The 16,529-nt window shown below is 37.6% G+C and overlaps 1 protein-coding gene across 1 annotated transcript in view; it reads left to right on the top strand.

The window, feature by feature from the left end:
- ZNF407 (zinc finger protein 407) overlaps positions 1-16,529 on the top strand; it is a gene marked incomplete at its 5' end in the record, with an annotated part of 322,142 nt that overhangs the window by 95,202 nt on the left and 210,411 nt on the right. The window contains one exon of the mRNA XM_080920027.1: positions 15,244-15,318. Coding sequence (XP_080776153.1) covers positions 15,244-15,318 — 75 coding nt within the window. The remainder of the gene's footprint in view (positions 1-15,243; positions 15,319-16,529) is intronic.

The raw sequence follows: 16,529 nt of genomic DNA, 5'->3' as shown, positions 1-16,529 counted from the left end.
AGTTGTTGAAGAATACTTAGTTTTGAAAAATTAATGTGGTGAATGTTGACATTTTTTTCTTTTCATTTTTCTTTTTCTTTTTTGTTCTTTAGAATAAGCCCCACTGGCATTATTAATTACTTCATTCATTTAGGAAAAATAGTTGGAATATCAGTGAGTACCAGAATGAGACCAAGAAAAGTGTATCATGTATTTTCTTTGGAGAGAAGACAACAAAATAAATTAAATCATACATTTTGATATAATAGTTGTGGCACACATTTGTAATCCCCAGTTTACTCAGGGCTGAGGTGGGACAGTCACAAGTGCAAGAGCTATTTGGGCCAAATAACGAATAGCCTGAGCTATTTTAGAGATACAACCTTCTTGTCATATAAGCTGCGGGCAGGGAATGTAGCTCGATTAATAGAGCCTTTGATCAGCTTATGTATGCTCGTAGTTTTTGTTCTCCATTATCATGCAAAAGAAACAAAACAATCACGAACATTATATTTGTGTATGATATACATTATATTTACATATAAATTATTAATGTATTTTGCGTAGCATTTTATGTAAATGTAACTTTTATTCACTAGATATAATTGTCTCAGTGTCTTACCATTGAATAAGCTCACGCTTTCTAATTCTTTTTGAACTCTGGCTGGCTGGTTCAGCCCAGCTGTTCTAGCTCAAACTTCTCTCCAAGGTGACTGATTCTATCTGGCTTTTCTTGGATTCTCACTGAATTGCTCTGTTTGGCCTCAAACTAACCCTGGAAGTTGTCCTACTCTTTTTGCTTTTTTTTGTTCTCTGGCCACAAATACCTGTACATGAACTCACAAACAAACTTAGCTCACTGAACTCACCTAAGCGAATGTCCAAACTGTACTGACTCAGATCAGCTGAGTGGACTGACTGCGTCTCTGCTACTCTTTTTTTTTTTTTTTTTTGCCTATTCCACAACTCTATACAGCTTTTATTCTTATAGGCCAGAAATATAAATACCAGACTTAGATTTTAAGGATTTATTTCTTGGAGAGTTGACCGTATTCCATCTTTAACCATCCTGTCAGACCTTCTCTGACTCATCACTTTGTCTGTCAAGTAGATGTCACTTTCAGATAGAACTGCTTCTTTCTGCAAAGTAACTTTCCCCACACTGTTTGGGGTTAAAGGTGTGTATTAAATGTTTATTGGTATTCCAGCCACAGGGATTAAGGTGCCTCGTGTGTCTGCATTCCAGCCTAGACTAGGATCACAGAGCTAGAAGGTCTTTGGATGTGATCCCTTGCTAGAGCAGCCATGTTGCTGAATTAAAACTCTTCTACAGTTTTCAAATTAATGAGAAAAAATTTTAATAGTTTCTAATATCCAGAATTAAAAAAAAATTCCAGCTAGAATCTCACTCAGTGATTCTTTCAGTTTCCTGTTCCAGGTAGATGATGACTTTCAGCCACTAGAGATTGCTTTAAGGTTTTTGAGACTTTAAATAATCACATTTTCCCCACTCTGTAGTCAATAATCAAATTTATGATGAATAAATTCGGTATGTATTTGGTAGCAGTCACTACAGCATGATTGAGAAGGGTATTTGTTTTGAAGACATATGGGGTACATCCTTTCCATCATTAAAATTATATAATAGAGGTTTAATCTAAAGTTACATGGCATTGCTGCATGTTTTTATTAAATGAAAATTGGGAATTTTAAGTGAAACAAATGTAGTAAGACAAATATCTTTGATTGTGTTTTATGTGTTTTTACTTGAAAAGCTAAAGGAAAAATTTTCAATGAATTTCATTCTTAATTTTATGGGAGCAATCCTAAACAGTACATTAGGTTTTCTCTAATAACATGTTCCATTAAAAAACGTCATTACAGTGTAGTCTATGGCCTTTATATGACACGGAGAAAGGAAGAACATGGTTAAATATGAGGGCTCGTGGCACTTTTACCTGTTGTTGGTTCTGTCATGTCAAAAGTACAGTACATTGACTTCTGGACTAGCTGCCAGAGATGAGCAGCCAGCAGCAGTGTGTTACCACCTCCTGTAGCTGAAATCACTCCCTGAAGCCAGTCTGTGTGGCAAAGTCCTAGATGAGGTCTTCATGGGTGCTGACCATAAAAAGTTCATCAAAGTAATGAGGCGAGGAGAGAGCTTGGTGCTCATGGGCAGAGCTCAGCACCAAGGAGTGTGAACTGGCTCCAGCTGTGACAATAAAACAGCAGGTGGCTGCTGTCATTAGGGGTGGCAGATGAGGCAGGGGACTCACATGCAGCCCACAAAACTCTCATTTGTTAGCCATCGCCACTGTACCATGCAAAATAGCTTCCATCTCAGTCAATTTTACTTTGCAAAATATTATACATAGCCGTAGAATATTGGAGCTCTGCGCACAGGTCTGCTCCCTCTCCGCCTCCCTCCACTCTCCTGTTTCTTCTCTGTCCACTTACTCAGCTCACCTCCCTCCTTTCCTTTACCACTGGGCCAAGTAGCCCTGCCTGTCAGCTCATGTGGACACTGTTAACTCAGTAAGGCCTCCCTGTTAAAGAGGAAGGCACTGCCTTTTCTGTGAGCTGCTAGTAACTGGTAGCTCCCGCTGTGTACTTAAGGGAGACCCTTGATTTTGATCCACTTACTCTTGTCCTCTGCTGGGAAGACTTAAGAAACATAGTGGTCGGTCCAGGAGCTGGTTACAGATTGCAGAATTTAGTGCTTTCTGAGTTTCAGTTTAGAAATGAAGTACAGCATTGTTTTAGCAATATATGGTTGTATGACCTTCAATAGATCTTGTGATTGAAAGGATAACTGTAGGCCAAAGTTTCATATTTTACTAGAAAAGGAAAACTCCCAGGAATAGACACCAGGAAATTAAAGAAAACTGAAAGAAAGACAACTATAAAAATTGGATGGTGTGAAATTCCTTCACCATTCTCTTCTACCCTTTAAAGGTATATGCCAACACCTAAATTATTGGAACACAGTATGCAGGGCTGCGGTGCAGTGATGCTTCCTGGCTTGCTCCTCATGCCTTGTTCAGACTACTTTATTACAGCAGCCGGGTCCACCAGCCCAGAAGTGGCACTTTGCATAGTGAACTAGGCCCTCCCACATTAGTCTCACTCAAAGCAGTGTACCATAGGCTTGCCCACAGGACAGATGTAATGAGCACATTTTCTCAGTTGAGAACTCCAGTCCATATGCTTATAGGGTAAATGCTTTCTTACCACGTGAGTCACTTTCCCAGGCCATGGAGTGCTTTTATTTTAAAATTCATTCTCTTTGCATTTTGATTGGCATGTTTAAGCCCATTTCTTTACTCTTGTCCGAGGACATGTTGGACCCATGCTGTTTACACTTGCTTGTTAGGTGTCTGTCTTTCTGTATATCCTGATGCCTCTTTTGTTTCTCTGTTCACCACATTCTATTTTCTTTTATATGTTATACTGGCATTTTCTTATTTATCTTTTTAATTCGATTTGTAGTTCCATATATATAAATGTATGAGTATATAATATATATTTATATATAATTTATATATGCATGTAAATTTTATGTATTTAAATTTTCTTAATTTTTACCCTGGGGATGACAGTAAACATTGTAACTTATGTTATTACAGTTTGTTGAATACCAAATTAATTTCAACTATGCAAAGCTTTGCTCCTGTGTAGCTTCATTTTCCCTTCCTCTGTTTTATTACTGTGATTCGGGTTTGTGTGTGTGTGTGTGTGTGTGTGTGTGTGTGTGTGTGTGTGTGTGTGTGTGTACATTTTATGTCTCTTTGTAATTGTTGCTCTAAGTCGGTATCTTTCAACCCAGCAAGAAATGAAAGGTAGAAGTAAAAGATAGTTTTGTATTTTCTCGTCATTAATCTAGGTAATCACTGTTGTGGTTTCTTCCATCTCTTCATGTGGAGATGAGTTTCTGCCTGTTTCCCCTCAGTCTCGGCCAATGGATTATCTTTACTATTTCTTGTTGGGCTGATTTCCCGACTATAATTTGTTGAGTTTTATTCATCTGATTGTATTCATATCTTCTTGTATTTGCATTTATACTCTTTATATTTATTTAATTTCTCTCTCTCTCTCTCTCTCTCTCTCTCTCTCTCTCTCTCTGTGTGTGTGTGTGTGTGTGTGTGTGTGTGTGTGTGTATTTAGAATTCGAACATCTTGTCTTTCTGTCTTGAATAATTTTTAGGCTAAATCGCCTGCTAATGTTACTGAGCAAGCATGCCTACTAACCTGTCTAGGGCAGGTTTATGTTGCTCTTCGTAAGGTTTCTTTCTGTGGTTTGGCATTGGTAGGAAGGTTGATTATGTCATCTGTTTTTGTGGATGTATTCCAGGTGTGCTAAGTTTCATGGGTGTTGCAAATGATATTTTACATGAATATTGCTTGTTAATACTCAGTTGTTTATAATTTATAGCCTGTCTCTTTCTTTTAAGCATTTTTTTTTCTAATTCTGTTTTTTAGGCTAGAGCAAAACTTTTTATGTTTACTGATTTTTTCATTTTTCTTTTTTTTCTTTTATTGGTGTGGTTGTTCATTTTTCCTCTTGATCTTAATATGTTTCTCATTTTGTTATTCTTTTCAGTTACAGTCACTTTATTTTTGGGTCTTTGGCATATTTCAAATCTCTTTGTTGATAGTTTCAAAGTGTTAGGTCAAGAGTTTCCTCTGTGATTGTTTTCTTTGAATATCTGTGTTGTACTGGTTGCATTTCCTGAAGCAGTCGGTTGTTTCGGGTTTTACAGAGATTACTTGTTTGTACATGAATATTTTTAACAGTTTTGGTTTCCTCTTATTTTCCTGGTTATATTCTAACCAGAAATGTTTGATAACTCCGATTCTGTGTACTTGAAAGGACACTCAAGTGCCTTCCTCCCTCCCTTCCTCCCTCCCTCCCAGTTTTAGATGCTTCAGAGAATCCCATTCTAGATTTCATTGAAAGTTTTTTGAGTTCTATATGCTTACTGTCCTCTGTGGGGAAGATTTCTGGATGTCTTTTGTTCATCTTAGAATATACAGCTTCTGTTTCTTATTGAAGCTAAGGTTTATATATGTAGTTTTGAAATAATCTTAACACATAAAATTTCCAAGTTTTTTTTTTTTTTTTTTTAGTTTTCATTTTTTTTTTTTTTCAAGAAGAGGATACTGTTGACATTTTGGTGTGATAAGTTATATAAATTTAGTTTTTAATAAACTGCTTTTTATATGCTGCCCAGTGTTAGACCTGTCATACATTTTGTATTTTATCTGGTTTTTCTCTCTTTGCCATCTTTCCTCCCTTCCTTTACCTTATTGCTTCTGTCTTTCTATATGGACTTTAATGAGAAAATGCAAGTGGAACTTGTATATGTAATACATATGTAGGAGTGTGCGCTACAAATGTACACATGGACGTCAGAGGAGGCTGTCACATTTCCTCCTTGAAACATACTTTCACTGGCTGTGTCATCTAGCCCAGTGACCCTGTCCCTGTCCCGGACTGCACTCTTGTTTCCTCTGCGCATACCACAATTCTCGGCTTTCTACCTGTGGGCTGGGGATCTGAACTCAGACCTTCATGGTGGCTTCACAAGTTTGCTTCCGCAGCACAGTGTCTGCAGCCTGTTCATGGCTGATGTCTTTTTTCTACAAACCTACTGCCATTCTTATCCTAGGTTTGCTATAACTATTTTTTGTCTACTTTTTGGCATTTTCTTTTTAATTATATTTGTGTTTACACCATTTGCAATTTGTTGAATTTCTGAGCTCTTGGTGTTTACTATTAAAATTTGGGAAGTTATTTTTGCTTTTCATTTCTCCAAAATATTCCTATTTCAGCTCTTTTCTTTGGAACTTCCAATTTAACTACACTGAGTTGAGACGGCTTACTATGTTAGTATGCAAACTGCTTAGATAAAATTCTCTTTGAGCTTTTTATGGTGGGTGACAGTTCATGAGTGGAATGTTTGGCCTGATGTCCGAGCCATCCGGCTCAGTGTCTCCGCGGTCCTTAGTGCTGCAGACGATGTAGGGACTTCCCACTCCATGCTGCTTCCTCCTGCAACATATGCTATTTCATCCCTGATTTACACAAAATGTTAAGCAAGAAATTTGAGGACAAACTGCATATAAAGCTGGAAATCTGTTTTTTGTTGTTGTTGGATTCATTGATTAGTGTCTTATTTCCTGACATAAACACCCTTGTATGTTTTAGCACCTGAAGATTTAATCAATAAAGACGATACTAGAATTACATGCTTCAGCGGGAAGAGAGCCTTAATTTATTAATAGCAATCATTTATTGAGAGTTATTTCGTTTCTTGAAATACTTCATACTTAAGCATTTTTCTTAGGTTGTTAACTATAGATATTTCCTTCCTTCCATTTCTCTATTTAGTTCAAGATTTTTCATTTTTGTTTTCCATTTTTGATTAATTCTTTATGTAAACTCAAGCATCTTTGAAACTTGGAATTTTTCTGCCTTAGCCTGCATCCTAGATAGCATTACAGAATATGCCCCCAGACCCAGATCAGCTCCCTCAGGTTACAGAGGCATTTGTTATAATTGTTCTTTTATGTATAACAATTCTTGTTAAATACTTACTATCCTATTGGAGAGACTTTCTATTCTCCCAGTAAAGTTATAATTTTCATCACTCTTCATATTTACATCTTTGCATAGTCTTTAATGGGGTTTCCATGGCTTCGAAAGTGAAACTGAGATTTACAGACTTCATTTAACCAGCTCGTGTGTGTGTGTGTGTGTGTGTGTGTGTGTGTGTGTGTACATACATACTCACGTATTCCTAATGTCTAGATCATAGAGTCTTCATGATCCATATTTTTGTACAGTCCTGGCAGTACTTTATATATAATCTCCCTCATAAACATACAAACAATGCTAATGCCCTTTGATAGTTCTGGGTGAAACAGGATAAGCCTCAGTTTCCCATTATTCCAGGCCTTGATTTGGTGCTTTCCTTTGGCCTGCCTCTCGTTAGGCGCACCCAGGAACATTTCCTCATGGTATATCTGCAGTCTATTTCTCGTAGAATAATAGAAAATATGTGCACATGTTATTAATTGCATTCTCAAGTTGTTTCTGCAGTCTCTGACCTATCCAAACCACCACTTCCTGTTATAGAATTGTTAGTTACTTATGTACATGGCACAGATTTTTTCATAAATAAAACATATTGTCATATTTAAGTGAATTGGTATACATAAAATGCCCAGTAAATTTTATTCCATCTTCCTCTCTTTAAGTATAAATACAAACAAAACCCACAACAGCCATAACATGGACTGCTTCCATTGTAATTTAGGATGTAGTCAGTATTTAAAATCTATCATACTTTGCTAGGAGAGAGATACAACAGCATTTACAGTCTTGAGAATAATAGTGACATTTTCATGTTAGCTCTTATTAACCTGAAGTGGAATTAACTGCTAAGAAGCATTTCCTTCCTTTTGGATGTGTCTTCCTATTTTGTTTGGGTAATTAGGATGCTGTGTTTGTTGTAGATGTTTGTATTACAATATCTTATCCTTTGAGGAAGATTTTGAATATTGTATCTAATATTTTCATCTATAAAAGAACACAACATTTTCCGTTAAGAGAGCATTTTTTTTCAAAAGTGTGAAATATTATCTTTTTGTTACTTTTCTTGCTTCATGAAATTTTTAGTAAGTAAAACAAGGTTTATATTTACGGACTAGTACAGTTATCCAGAAAAAAATTAAAATGTTAGTTATATACATGCATATTTATTAATAAAATAATTTTCTAGTAAATACTATTGTGTGCTATTGATAGTTTTTCTAAGGCATAGTGTCATATGTCCCAAGGCAGTCATGACCTCCTGTAAAGCTTAGGTGTGCTTGAATGGCTGACCCTTTCTCTTCTACCCACATGGTCAGTGGCTGGCATATACCACTGTACTTGGTTTATAAGTGCCCTATTTAAAGCCCAAAACTGTACACATACTAGACAAGTATTGGCCAGTGAGCTCCATCCCCACCTTCTATAGCACTGTAAGGGTCTATTTCAGATGTGGTGGGTGAGGGCTGGTGGGGGACTCGATGTGATCATAGACCATAGGATATCTTAAGATAGGATAAAATGGTGAAATGTAGCTGTCCTAACCTAGATGTTATTTTGTAAAGGAGTTTGGGAAATAGATTTTGTTCCTTTTGTAATATTCCTTTTAATTTCTGAATGTGAAGGCAACATGTAGTTGTGTGTGTGCGCGCGAGTGCGCGCGCGTCTGTGTGTGTGTGTGTGTGTGTGTGTGTGTGTGTGTATGTAGTCATTTAATTGGAAGCTAATGCCTTGGAACTGTAGTTTTTTTCTTTAACATGCATGTCAGCAAATCAAAATACGATGACTATTCATCTAGAAGTCTGTGCTCAAACAACTTTGTGTGCTCTCGTATATTCAGGATGATACAGGTTGCCTGTGCTTTTTATTGCTTTGCTAAACACCATGACCAAAGGCAACTTGGTACTAGAAATAGAAGTCAGCACAGGAACTCATGGCCAGAACCTGGAGGCAGGAACTGGAGGCCATGGCAGAGGCCATTGGGGAGTACTGCTTACTGTCTTGCTCTCCACAGCTTGCACTGCTTGCTTTTTGTATGAACCATGACCATCTACTTGAGGTGGCATCAATCACCGTGGGCTGGACCCTTCCACATCAATTATTAATCAAGAAAATGTCCCATTGACTTGCCCACTGGCCAATGTAGAGGAGAATTTTTCTCAGTTATGGTTCCCTCTTCCCAGTTACTTTAGCTAATGCCGTGTCACGTTGACAAGAAACAACCAGCACAGAGAATGTATTGCCATGAGTGGTTATGTTCTCTTAATATTGTGCATTTTCCTAGTCTCACAATTGAAAAATTCCGTTTTCATATCAGTTGCTAGATTTTTCATTCTTAGCTTGTTCATTTGGAAAGAAGTTGCTGCACTTGAGTGTCTGTGTGTTTGAACTTGTTACTTTGTAGTGGATTGTATTCTTTCTTTGGGAGGGTTGCTGAGCTCTGTAGAAACATCACTAGGCACTAATCCTACTTTTGCCCTTTCAGCTTCTTTGCTACACTTTCTCTAAAGTGTCGGGGTGACTTGTCTTCCAGCTTCAGTTCCCTCTCCTCTCTGGAGGAGTGGGCGATGCCTAAGTTGTACTGTGATGAGTTTTAGAATCTGGTCAAGGAAAGAAAATGACCTGGAAACTACAAACATACTATGTTTGCTTTTATTAAAGAGTTTAACCTATTTTTGAAAATTATTTAGATAAAGATAAAATCTGCCAGAGTTAATTTAGTTTATGTTTGTTTTGGTAGATATATTTTTGCATCTATGTATATTGGAATACACAATATTCAAGAATTGGATATAATTATATAATGTTCTATGATACTTTTGTCCTTTTATAATACAGTCATTTTTTTGTAATTGCATTTAATACAAAACGTTTTCTGATCATGCACTGCATTTGAATGTCTAAGCTAACCTCATCCCTTGGCTGGCATGCAGCTTTTCTTCATCCATTTCCAACTCCCTTTGGAGGACATCTCCAGAGATAAAAGACTTGGTCCCAAGTGCTGAAGGACTGCCATCTGCTGAGCCGCTGGGTGCTCTGTCTAGGGTAGCACTAGAGAAGTTATGTTATACATGACCCAGGGCTGGAGGAAACATGGTTATGTGCTGTTTGAATGCACAATGACTTGCCAGGATCAGAAACCAGAATCACGGTCCTTGGGTGAAGTAGTTGGAAATAGTTCACTAATGTAGGAAGTGCAAAGTAAGGTCTCAGTGGCAACAGTGTCAGAAACTGCGTTTACGAGGATTCAGATGAGATTACTCAGTTGGAACAGTGGCACAACAGAGAGACTTAGCTGTTCTGTAAGATCAGTAAGAGAAGCCTCCTGAGTGAGTATCAGACATGTTCTTACAACTCATCACTTAGACCTGAAAAACTACCTCAGAAAAACATGGTAGACATGCCCATTTTAGTCTCTCCCACAAAGAGATTGTGCTTGAAGCTCAGGAAGTCAACTTTATTTATATGTGAAGATAAAAATGTGCACTCAAAGAGGATAGAAGATAAGCACAAGAAAATTTAGTAGTGTGGATTAGGAAGTAAAGGAAAAATAGGTGGGAACTATAGTTTTGGCAGCCAAGTCATTAGCTCCTTGTCAGTACTGCCTAGAGAAATGGCTCAGGGTAAAGAGCACTGGCTGCACTTGTAGAGGAGCTGAGTTTGGTTCCCAGCACACATGATGCTAACAACTGTCTCTTAACTCCAGCATCAGGGGTGTACCCCTTCTAACATCTGTGGCTTTGAATGCGCATGGTATAACTTACATAGATGTAAGCAAAACATATGCAAAACATGAAGTGAAACTCTCTATCATCTCAATCAATCAACCAACCAACCAATCAATCAATCAATCAAATGTCTATCTGTATTTTTGCCCAGACAGCAGTAGCAAATATTGCACCTACACTTAGCTACCTAAACTGTGATGGAACAGGAGCTATCTGCAGGAATGTGTGCTGTGTTTGCATTCCTTTCTTAGGGCTTAGGTACAAATGTCTTTCTTTACTGTGTTCCATTTCTCATAGACTGTGTGGCAAATCTCTAACCCTAACCCTACCTTCTGGACACAGTGCGGATTTCTTATTATATAAAGTATGTATAATTCCCGGTACCCTGTAAATTAGGCAGCAGAGACTTGGAGACTAGAGTACCTTGTTCAGGCTCACTGACATGGTAAGAAGAGCTCCGCTCTTAGCACAGCGCCTGTCATTACAGTTCTCTAGCATCCTAAATGCATGAACAAAGCCACCGTGGTTTCCTATTTTCACATGTCTTGGGATTTTCCTCTACCTTTGCTGAGGGATGATGTTTCCCAAATTCTTCTTCTCGTGTCTAATCTCCAGATGGAGAGTGTGAGGCCTGTGTCTGTGGAGCTCACCACATCCCCTTCGTCAGTGCCGTGCAAGAGCACCCACACCTTCTCATGCAGGGACATAGGAAGGACTCCTCTGAGGAGGGTCTGTCTGAATATTCCAAGCTTCACACAGTATAAAGAGTGTAGGTACATAGATCTTACACTAAGACACCCATTTCTAAACAGTGCTCTGAACTAAGCCTGTTGATATATGCACACTTGATCAAACAATAATATTGGGCAGCTCACCAGCACACGAATGTTAATGTGGCCAACATTTTACTCTTCACACGTGTTAAGAGACAGCATCCCTTTCTCCTTGCTGTTTCATGGCTTTAGGGTGCTTTGTTTTTGTTCATCTCACCTTTAGGAGGTGTCTTAATTGTAGTTTGATTGCTGTGAAGTGTCACCATAACCATGGCAACTCTTATAAAGGAAAACACTTCATTGAGGCTGCCTTCCAGTTCAGAGGTTTAGCCCATTATTGTCGTGGTGGGAAGCAGGGCAGTGTGCAGGCAGAAGAGGTTCTGAGGTTCTGATAAGAAGCTGAGAGTTCTGCAGCTGGGTCCACGAGCAGCAGGAAATGAACTGACTCGAGTTCCTGGGACTGCAGAGTTTATCCCCACAGTGACATACTTCCTTTAGTGTGGACACACTTACTCCAACAAGGCCACACCTCCTAATAGTACCTCCCACTATGAGCCAGCCATTCACACAGGAGTCTGTGGGGGATCATTTCTAAGAGAGGAATTGGGTATGTGAATTGTTTCTTAGGTGAGTGATTTTCACACAGGAATGCTGTTTGAAGTAGTTCATTGGTGTCATTCTAAGCCCTGTTATATGTGAGCTGCACTTTATTTCAACATTTATTCACCACACTGTTACCAAGATGAATGTAGGTATTTTGGAGTTGAAGTTCTTTATCTGACCACGTGTCTTTCTAGGCAAAACCAAATCATCTACTAGAGTGTGTAAAGGACCATGCTAATACCAGGGCTTAGATCTTGCATAGCTATCCTGCCTCTCAGGATGTCAGTAATTACAGGACTTTTCTCTTTATCACAGCCCTCTGCTTGAGGTCATTAGGAGTTGACCTCAAGGCACATAACATCAACTTTACCCTGTACTAAATGGCAGAACCAGGGTTGGCTTTCTGTTCTCCCGCTGGTCTTCCCCGGGCTGCCATATTTCCCTTAGGCTTGTATGCTTTACTTAAAGAGCCAACATTACTTGGCTAGTATAACTGAAGGAGTTCATGTTAACCTGAAGTAGTTCCACACTTTTTTTTTTTTTTATTGTAGGCACTTGTATATTAAGTAATTAGCCTTTGCTAGGTAGTCTCATGGCCTATTGTCTTTTTGGTGACCTTTTACTTTTGTAGAGATTTAAAATGTTTATAATTTGATTTTTGGATTACCCATTTGTTTACTGAGTGTGACTTATCCTCTCTGCAGCTACATGGGAACTCTAGGAGGCCTGCATAGGTTAGAGCTGGTGTCTCAGTAGGACTTCAGTGTGGTGTGTGGTTGGGCATCAGGGTGCTGCATTTCAGTGTTTGTCACATTCTGTCTTTGAATTAACAAGATCAGATGCTTCATAACTTATAACTTCATCCCCAGAATTGTCCATATCTTTCAGAAGGCTGTGCTCAAACAGAACTTGTGATTTAGTCAGTGCTCAGCCCGATTAGTAGTTATCTAGGAGGACTTGTGAGAATTCTGTAAGTTAGAGTTGAAAGTGATATCCCTCATAGAAAGCTCTCCAGGAGCACAGGCTGTTGTGGTGCCTTCTGTCTGCAGCTCTGAAGCCTGGTCTCCATTCTGCTTAGCCCTGTGCCTCCTCTGTGGTGTTTGGCAAGTCTCAGCCCACCCAATGGCTGTGGCAGTGGATCCCAGAGGGGGAGGGTCTGGGCCACTTTCCCTGGCCTCATGCTCTGGGTAGAAAAGGAAACTTCCAGAAAGGCTGATGCTATTTGTTTTTGTGCGGAACTCACCTCATACCTGGCACATATTTAATGACAAATTATCATGCAGGGCGAGAACATGCTGCTTCTTAGGAACAAGGAAGTTTAGCTTCTTTGGAAGGATCTTTTTATTTTTGGTTTTATCTATGAATTGTGTTAAAGTATTAAGTCAGTAGTCTGTTATTACAGTGAGGGGAGCATTTCTCTACCAGTTGTTTTTTCTTTGGTTAGCTGGGCATTTTTTTATACTCATAGTTATATCAAAATTATCACACTAGTCATATTTTAAAGAGCCAAATATAAAGAATTGGCATTTAGGTTAAATTGGATGAGTAAATATTTTACAGTTAAACGTAAACTTCTGTTCTGGACTGCACACATTTTCCATTTTCTCCAATATTCCCCAAGAGTGACAAATCACCTCTTGGTTTTTAACAATAGAACCCCTTTACAGACTTAGAATGTGTGGTTAAGAGTTTCCTCCCTCTTGTGGATATTCTCCTGTGTATCGGAACAGCTTTATTTGATTTTTATTTTAAACCCTAGCATTCTAATTAATAAATGGTTCTGTATTAAGAAACTGCACTCTAGTTTCTGAGTTCAAATCTCTTAAATTGTACTTGGCCACAGGAATAGCTGTGCTGTGCAACTCTGAGTTCTTAACCTTTGCTCTCTGCTGTTAGCTTTATGTATTTTTAATTATTGCAAAATGGAGGACAGTAGGAAAGTTATGACTTAAATGGACTGTTGTTATTGCTGTATTCTTTTTTCAGGAAATGAAAAATGTTATTTATTCTTTCCAAATCAAGCAGAAACAAATATAGAACATCCTATGCTGTTGTTTTTTCACTCGCCACTTAATATTATCACAGTTTGATTCTTTAAGTGTGATGATTATCTTTCCATTATAATGATTGATGATGCTACAGCCAGTCGTGGTTGTGAAGCATCTGTTGTCAGAGTTGTTATTGCCTATATGTAAAACAGAACGAATGGCTTCAGTGTATGCACATTTATTTGAATAATGAAGTAAAATATTTTAAAATGCAAGTATGTTTTTCCTACACATTTCCCCAATTTTATCTGAAAATAAACAAGTAGGTGATTTGCAAAGTGAAGATTTTGTGATTCTAGAGATTCTTTGGCTTTTGCTTTTAGTTGCAGTTCTCTTCTCAGAGGCTGCATTACTCAACATCCTTCCACTGCCCATTTGTGCAGACATGTCTAGATGAATTCAGTGTTTAATGTTAAGACTCTTATAACATGCCAATTTGATTTGTACCCTTTCATATCATAGAATGCTAATTAAAATCATATTTTTGCATGTGTCACGCCTTTCATGTACATATGCAAATAGATTCTGTTGCCTTTCAGCTATTAGTAATTAACTGTATGAAGGACAGCTGTAATACATAATTAACAAAAATGTTTGCAAGCCCTTTACACTCTAGGTTACAACAGTAAGTTTTTTACCTACTTTTCAAATTAGCCATTTTGTCTACTGTTTCAGAATGAAATCTGGTGCCTTTTAGAGTCACATAATTGGTGTGGTGCTATGTGGAAAGATGATTATGTGTGTGCTGCACATATGTCCTCCATTCCATGCGTGTGAGTTAAGACACTGGGCCAGGTGATACTCTGTTCCGCTTATATTGACATCTTCTCAGCACAGAATCACATGCCTGTATGTGTCTGCGTGTGCTGTAGATACAGGAAGCCTTTATGTCGTTTCAGTATGATCGCTTTCAATCTCTTCCATGTTTTTAAGGAAGCATCATACAGCTTTTCATTTTCTTCTTTAAGATTGACTAATTCCAGGTTACATCCTGTTTTACATGTACTTTATGCTCATTGTAACTAGTAAGATCTTAATGTACACTATCAAACCTTAAAAAAGGCCAAGCAATGACAAAAATGTATTCATATACTTTTATGCGAAAATGCTTAAAATTTGTACATTTATTTTGTTTTTTAAAATAAAGTTCTTCAATAAAAAAAAATCCTTTAAGTATACTGATACCATTTTCTTTCATGTCAATTGACGGTGGAGACAGTGACTAAGGAACCAAAGTCATTATTTTGATCTTTTGGGACTCTTTTAGTTTTCCCAATCCAAAAAGAAGCCCATCAAATGAGATGCATTTGTATCTTTTGCTTTCAAGTGGGATAGATAGTGCCTGTAACGAAGAGGCAAGCACTGTCTCAGAACTGTCCTATTGAGTATGTCCATGTTGTGCTGGTGAATGCCTGTACCAGAAACAGTCTTAAGTGCTGTCTACAATTTTCCAGCCAAGAGTCCAGATATAATTTAAAAATTAATTTTCTTTTCTTTCTTCCTTTTTCTTGTCTTAGAGTTGCTTTTGTGATGAAGAAACACTTAAATACTCACCTACTAGGCAAGCATGGAGTCGGCACCCCAAAAGAAAGGTAAATTTATTCTTCCGTGGTTTCTATTTCATATGTGCAGTTATTTTATCTATTTTCAATTTTGTCTAATGAAAGGACGTCTCAGATTTATGTTACTGTTTTGGATTTGTAGCTTCCTTCTTGAACATCATTTATTATGCCAACTTTTCAGAAAAATATAATAGCATATGGTAGTTTTAAAAATCAATTCTGGAAATACTCAATGTTTTGTGATGTAACCAAAGCTATAGAATTAAAATTGGATGGAAGTGAAAGTTTATGCTAAAATAAATGATTAAAACTAAATATCGAGGGGAGGAGCGATTAAATGTTGCCTGTAGTGCAACTTTATTTTGAAGTTTTAAATTAACATTTTTGAGTTCTTACTATAGACTTACAGGTTCCTGATATTAAAACAGAAATGTCTTAGGTCGTTCTCCAGATAATACTATAGCTGCTGTGTTAGGAAACGTAAGGCTACAGTTATTGAACCGTCACCTGCCAGGACTACTCTTTCTTGATGGTCTATAGTAACTGAATTAATCATGCGACTCAATTGTTCTAACTGAACTGATTTTTAGCAGTACCATGGCTACTCCTGACAACATTTGAGCTTTGAAAACGAACCCACTCAGTTTGTGGAGACATGATGTCAGCTTCCAGAACTGAAACTAGGCTTTCAGCCTCTGTCCAAACACCCAAGAAATCACCTCGGTTTCTGCACTCATCCTGGTGTTACTCATGATGTCTCTACAGTTCTAAAGTCATCTACCAAACAATACTAAGGCCTCAGCCTTTTTAATCTTAGATTTAATTTAATTCAATCATAGATAATTTTATCTAAAATATCTATGGCTCTTTCGAAATAAAAATGGTCTCAGGACTACTAGTAATTTAACTAGTTCTTTTTTCTCAAGTATTAACATTAGAGCATGTTTAGAGACTATTGTGTTCAAATATATCTGTATTACATGTTTTTTCTTTGTATCTAAGCTTTCATTTTTGCATTTTTGTCATATTTTACCCGCAATATACCCAGTTAACAAGTGAGTTTACATACATGTTATACACATGTTGTTCTTGCTTTCACATGTGTATCTCAGTTACTCTTAAACTTCTTAAGCAGTACATTAGGATTTTCATTTTATAGCTATAAGATAAAATATGGATTAAAAGATAGAATTTGTAGGTGTTCTTATTTTCTTTCCCTCACATCAAAGTCATGCATAACC

The sequence above is a fragment of the Micromys minutus genome (assembly GCF_963924665.1).
Source record: "Micromys minutus genome assembly, chromosome: 8".
In the NCBI taxonomy this organism is placed as follows: domain Eukaryota; kingdom Metazoa; phylum Chordata; class Mammalia; order Rodentia; family Muridae; genus Micromys; species Micromys minutus.
The sequence above is the reverse complement of the archived record's forward strand: the minus strand, read 5'-3'. Positions and strand labels throughout refer to the sequence as shown.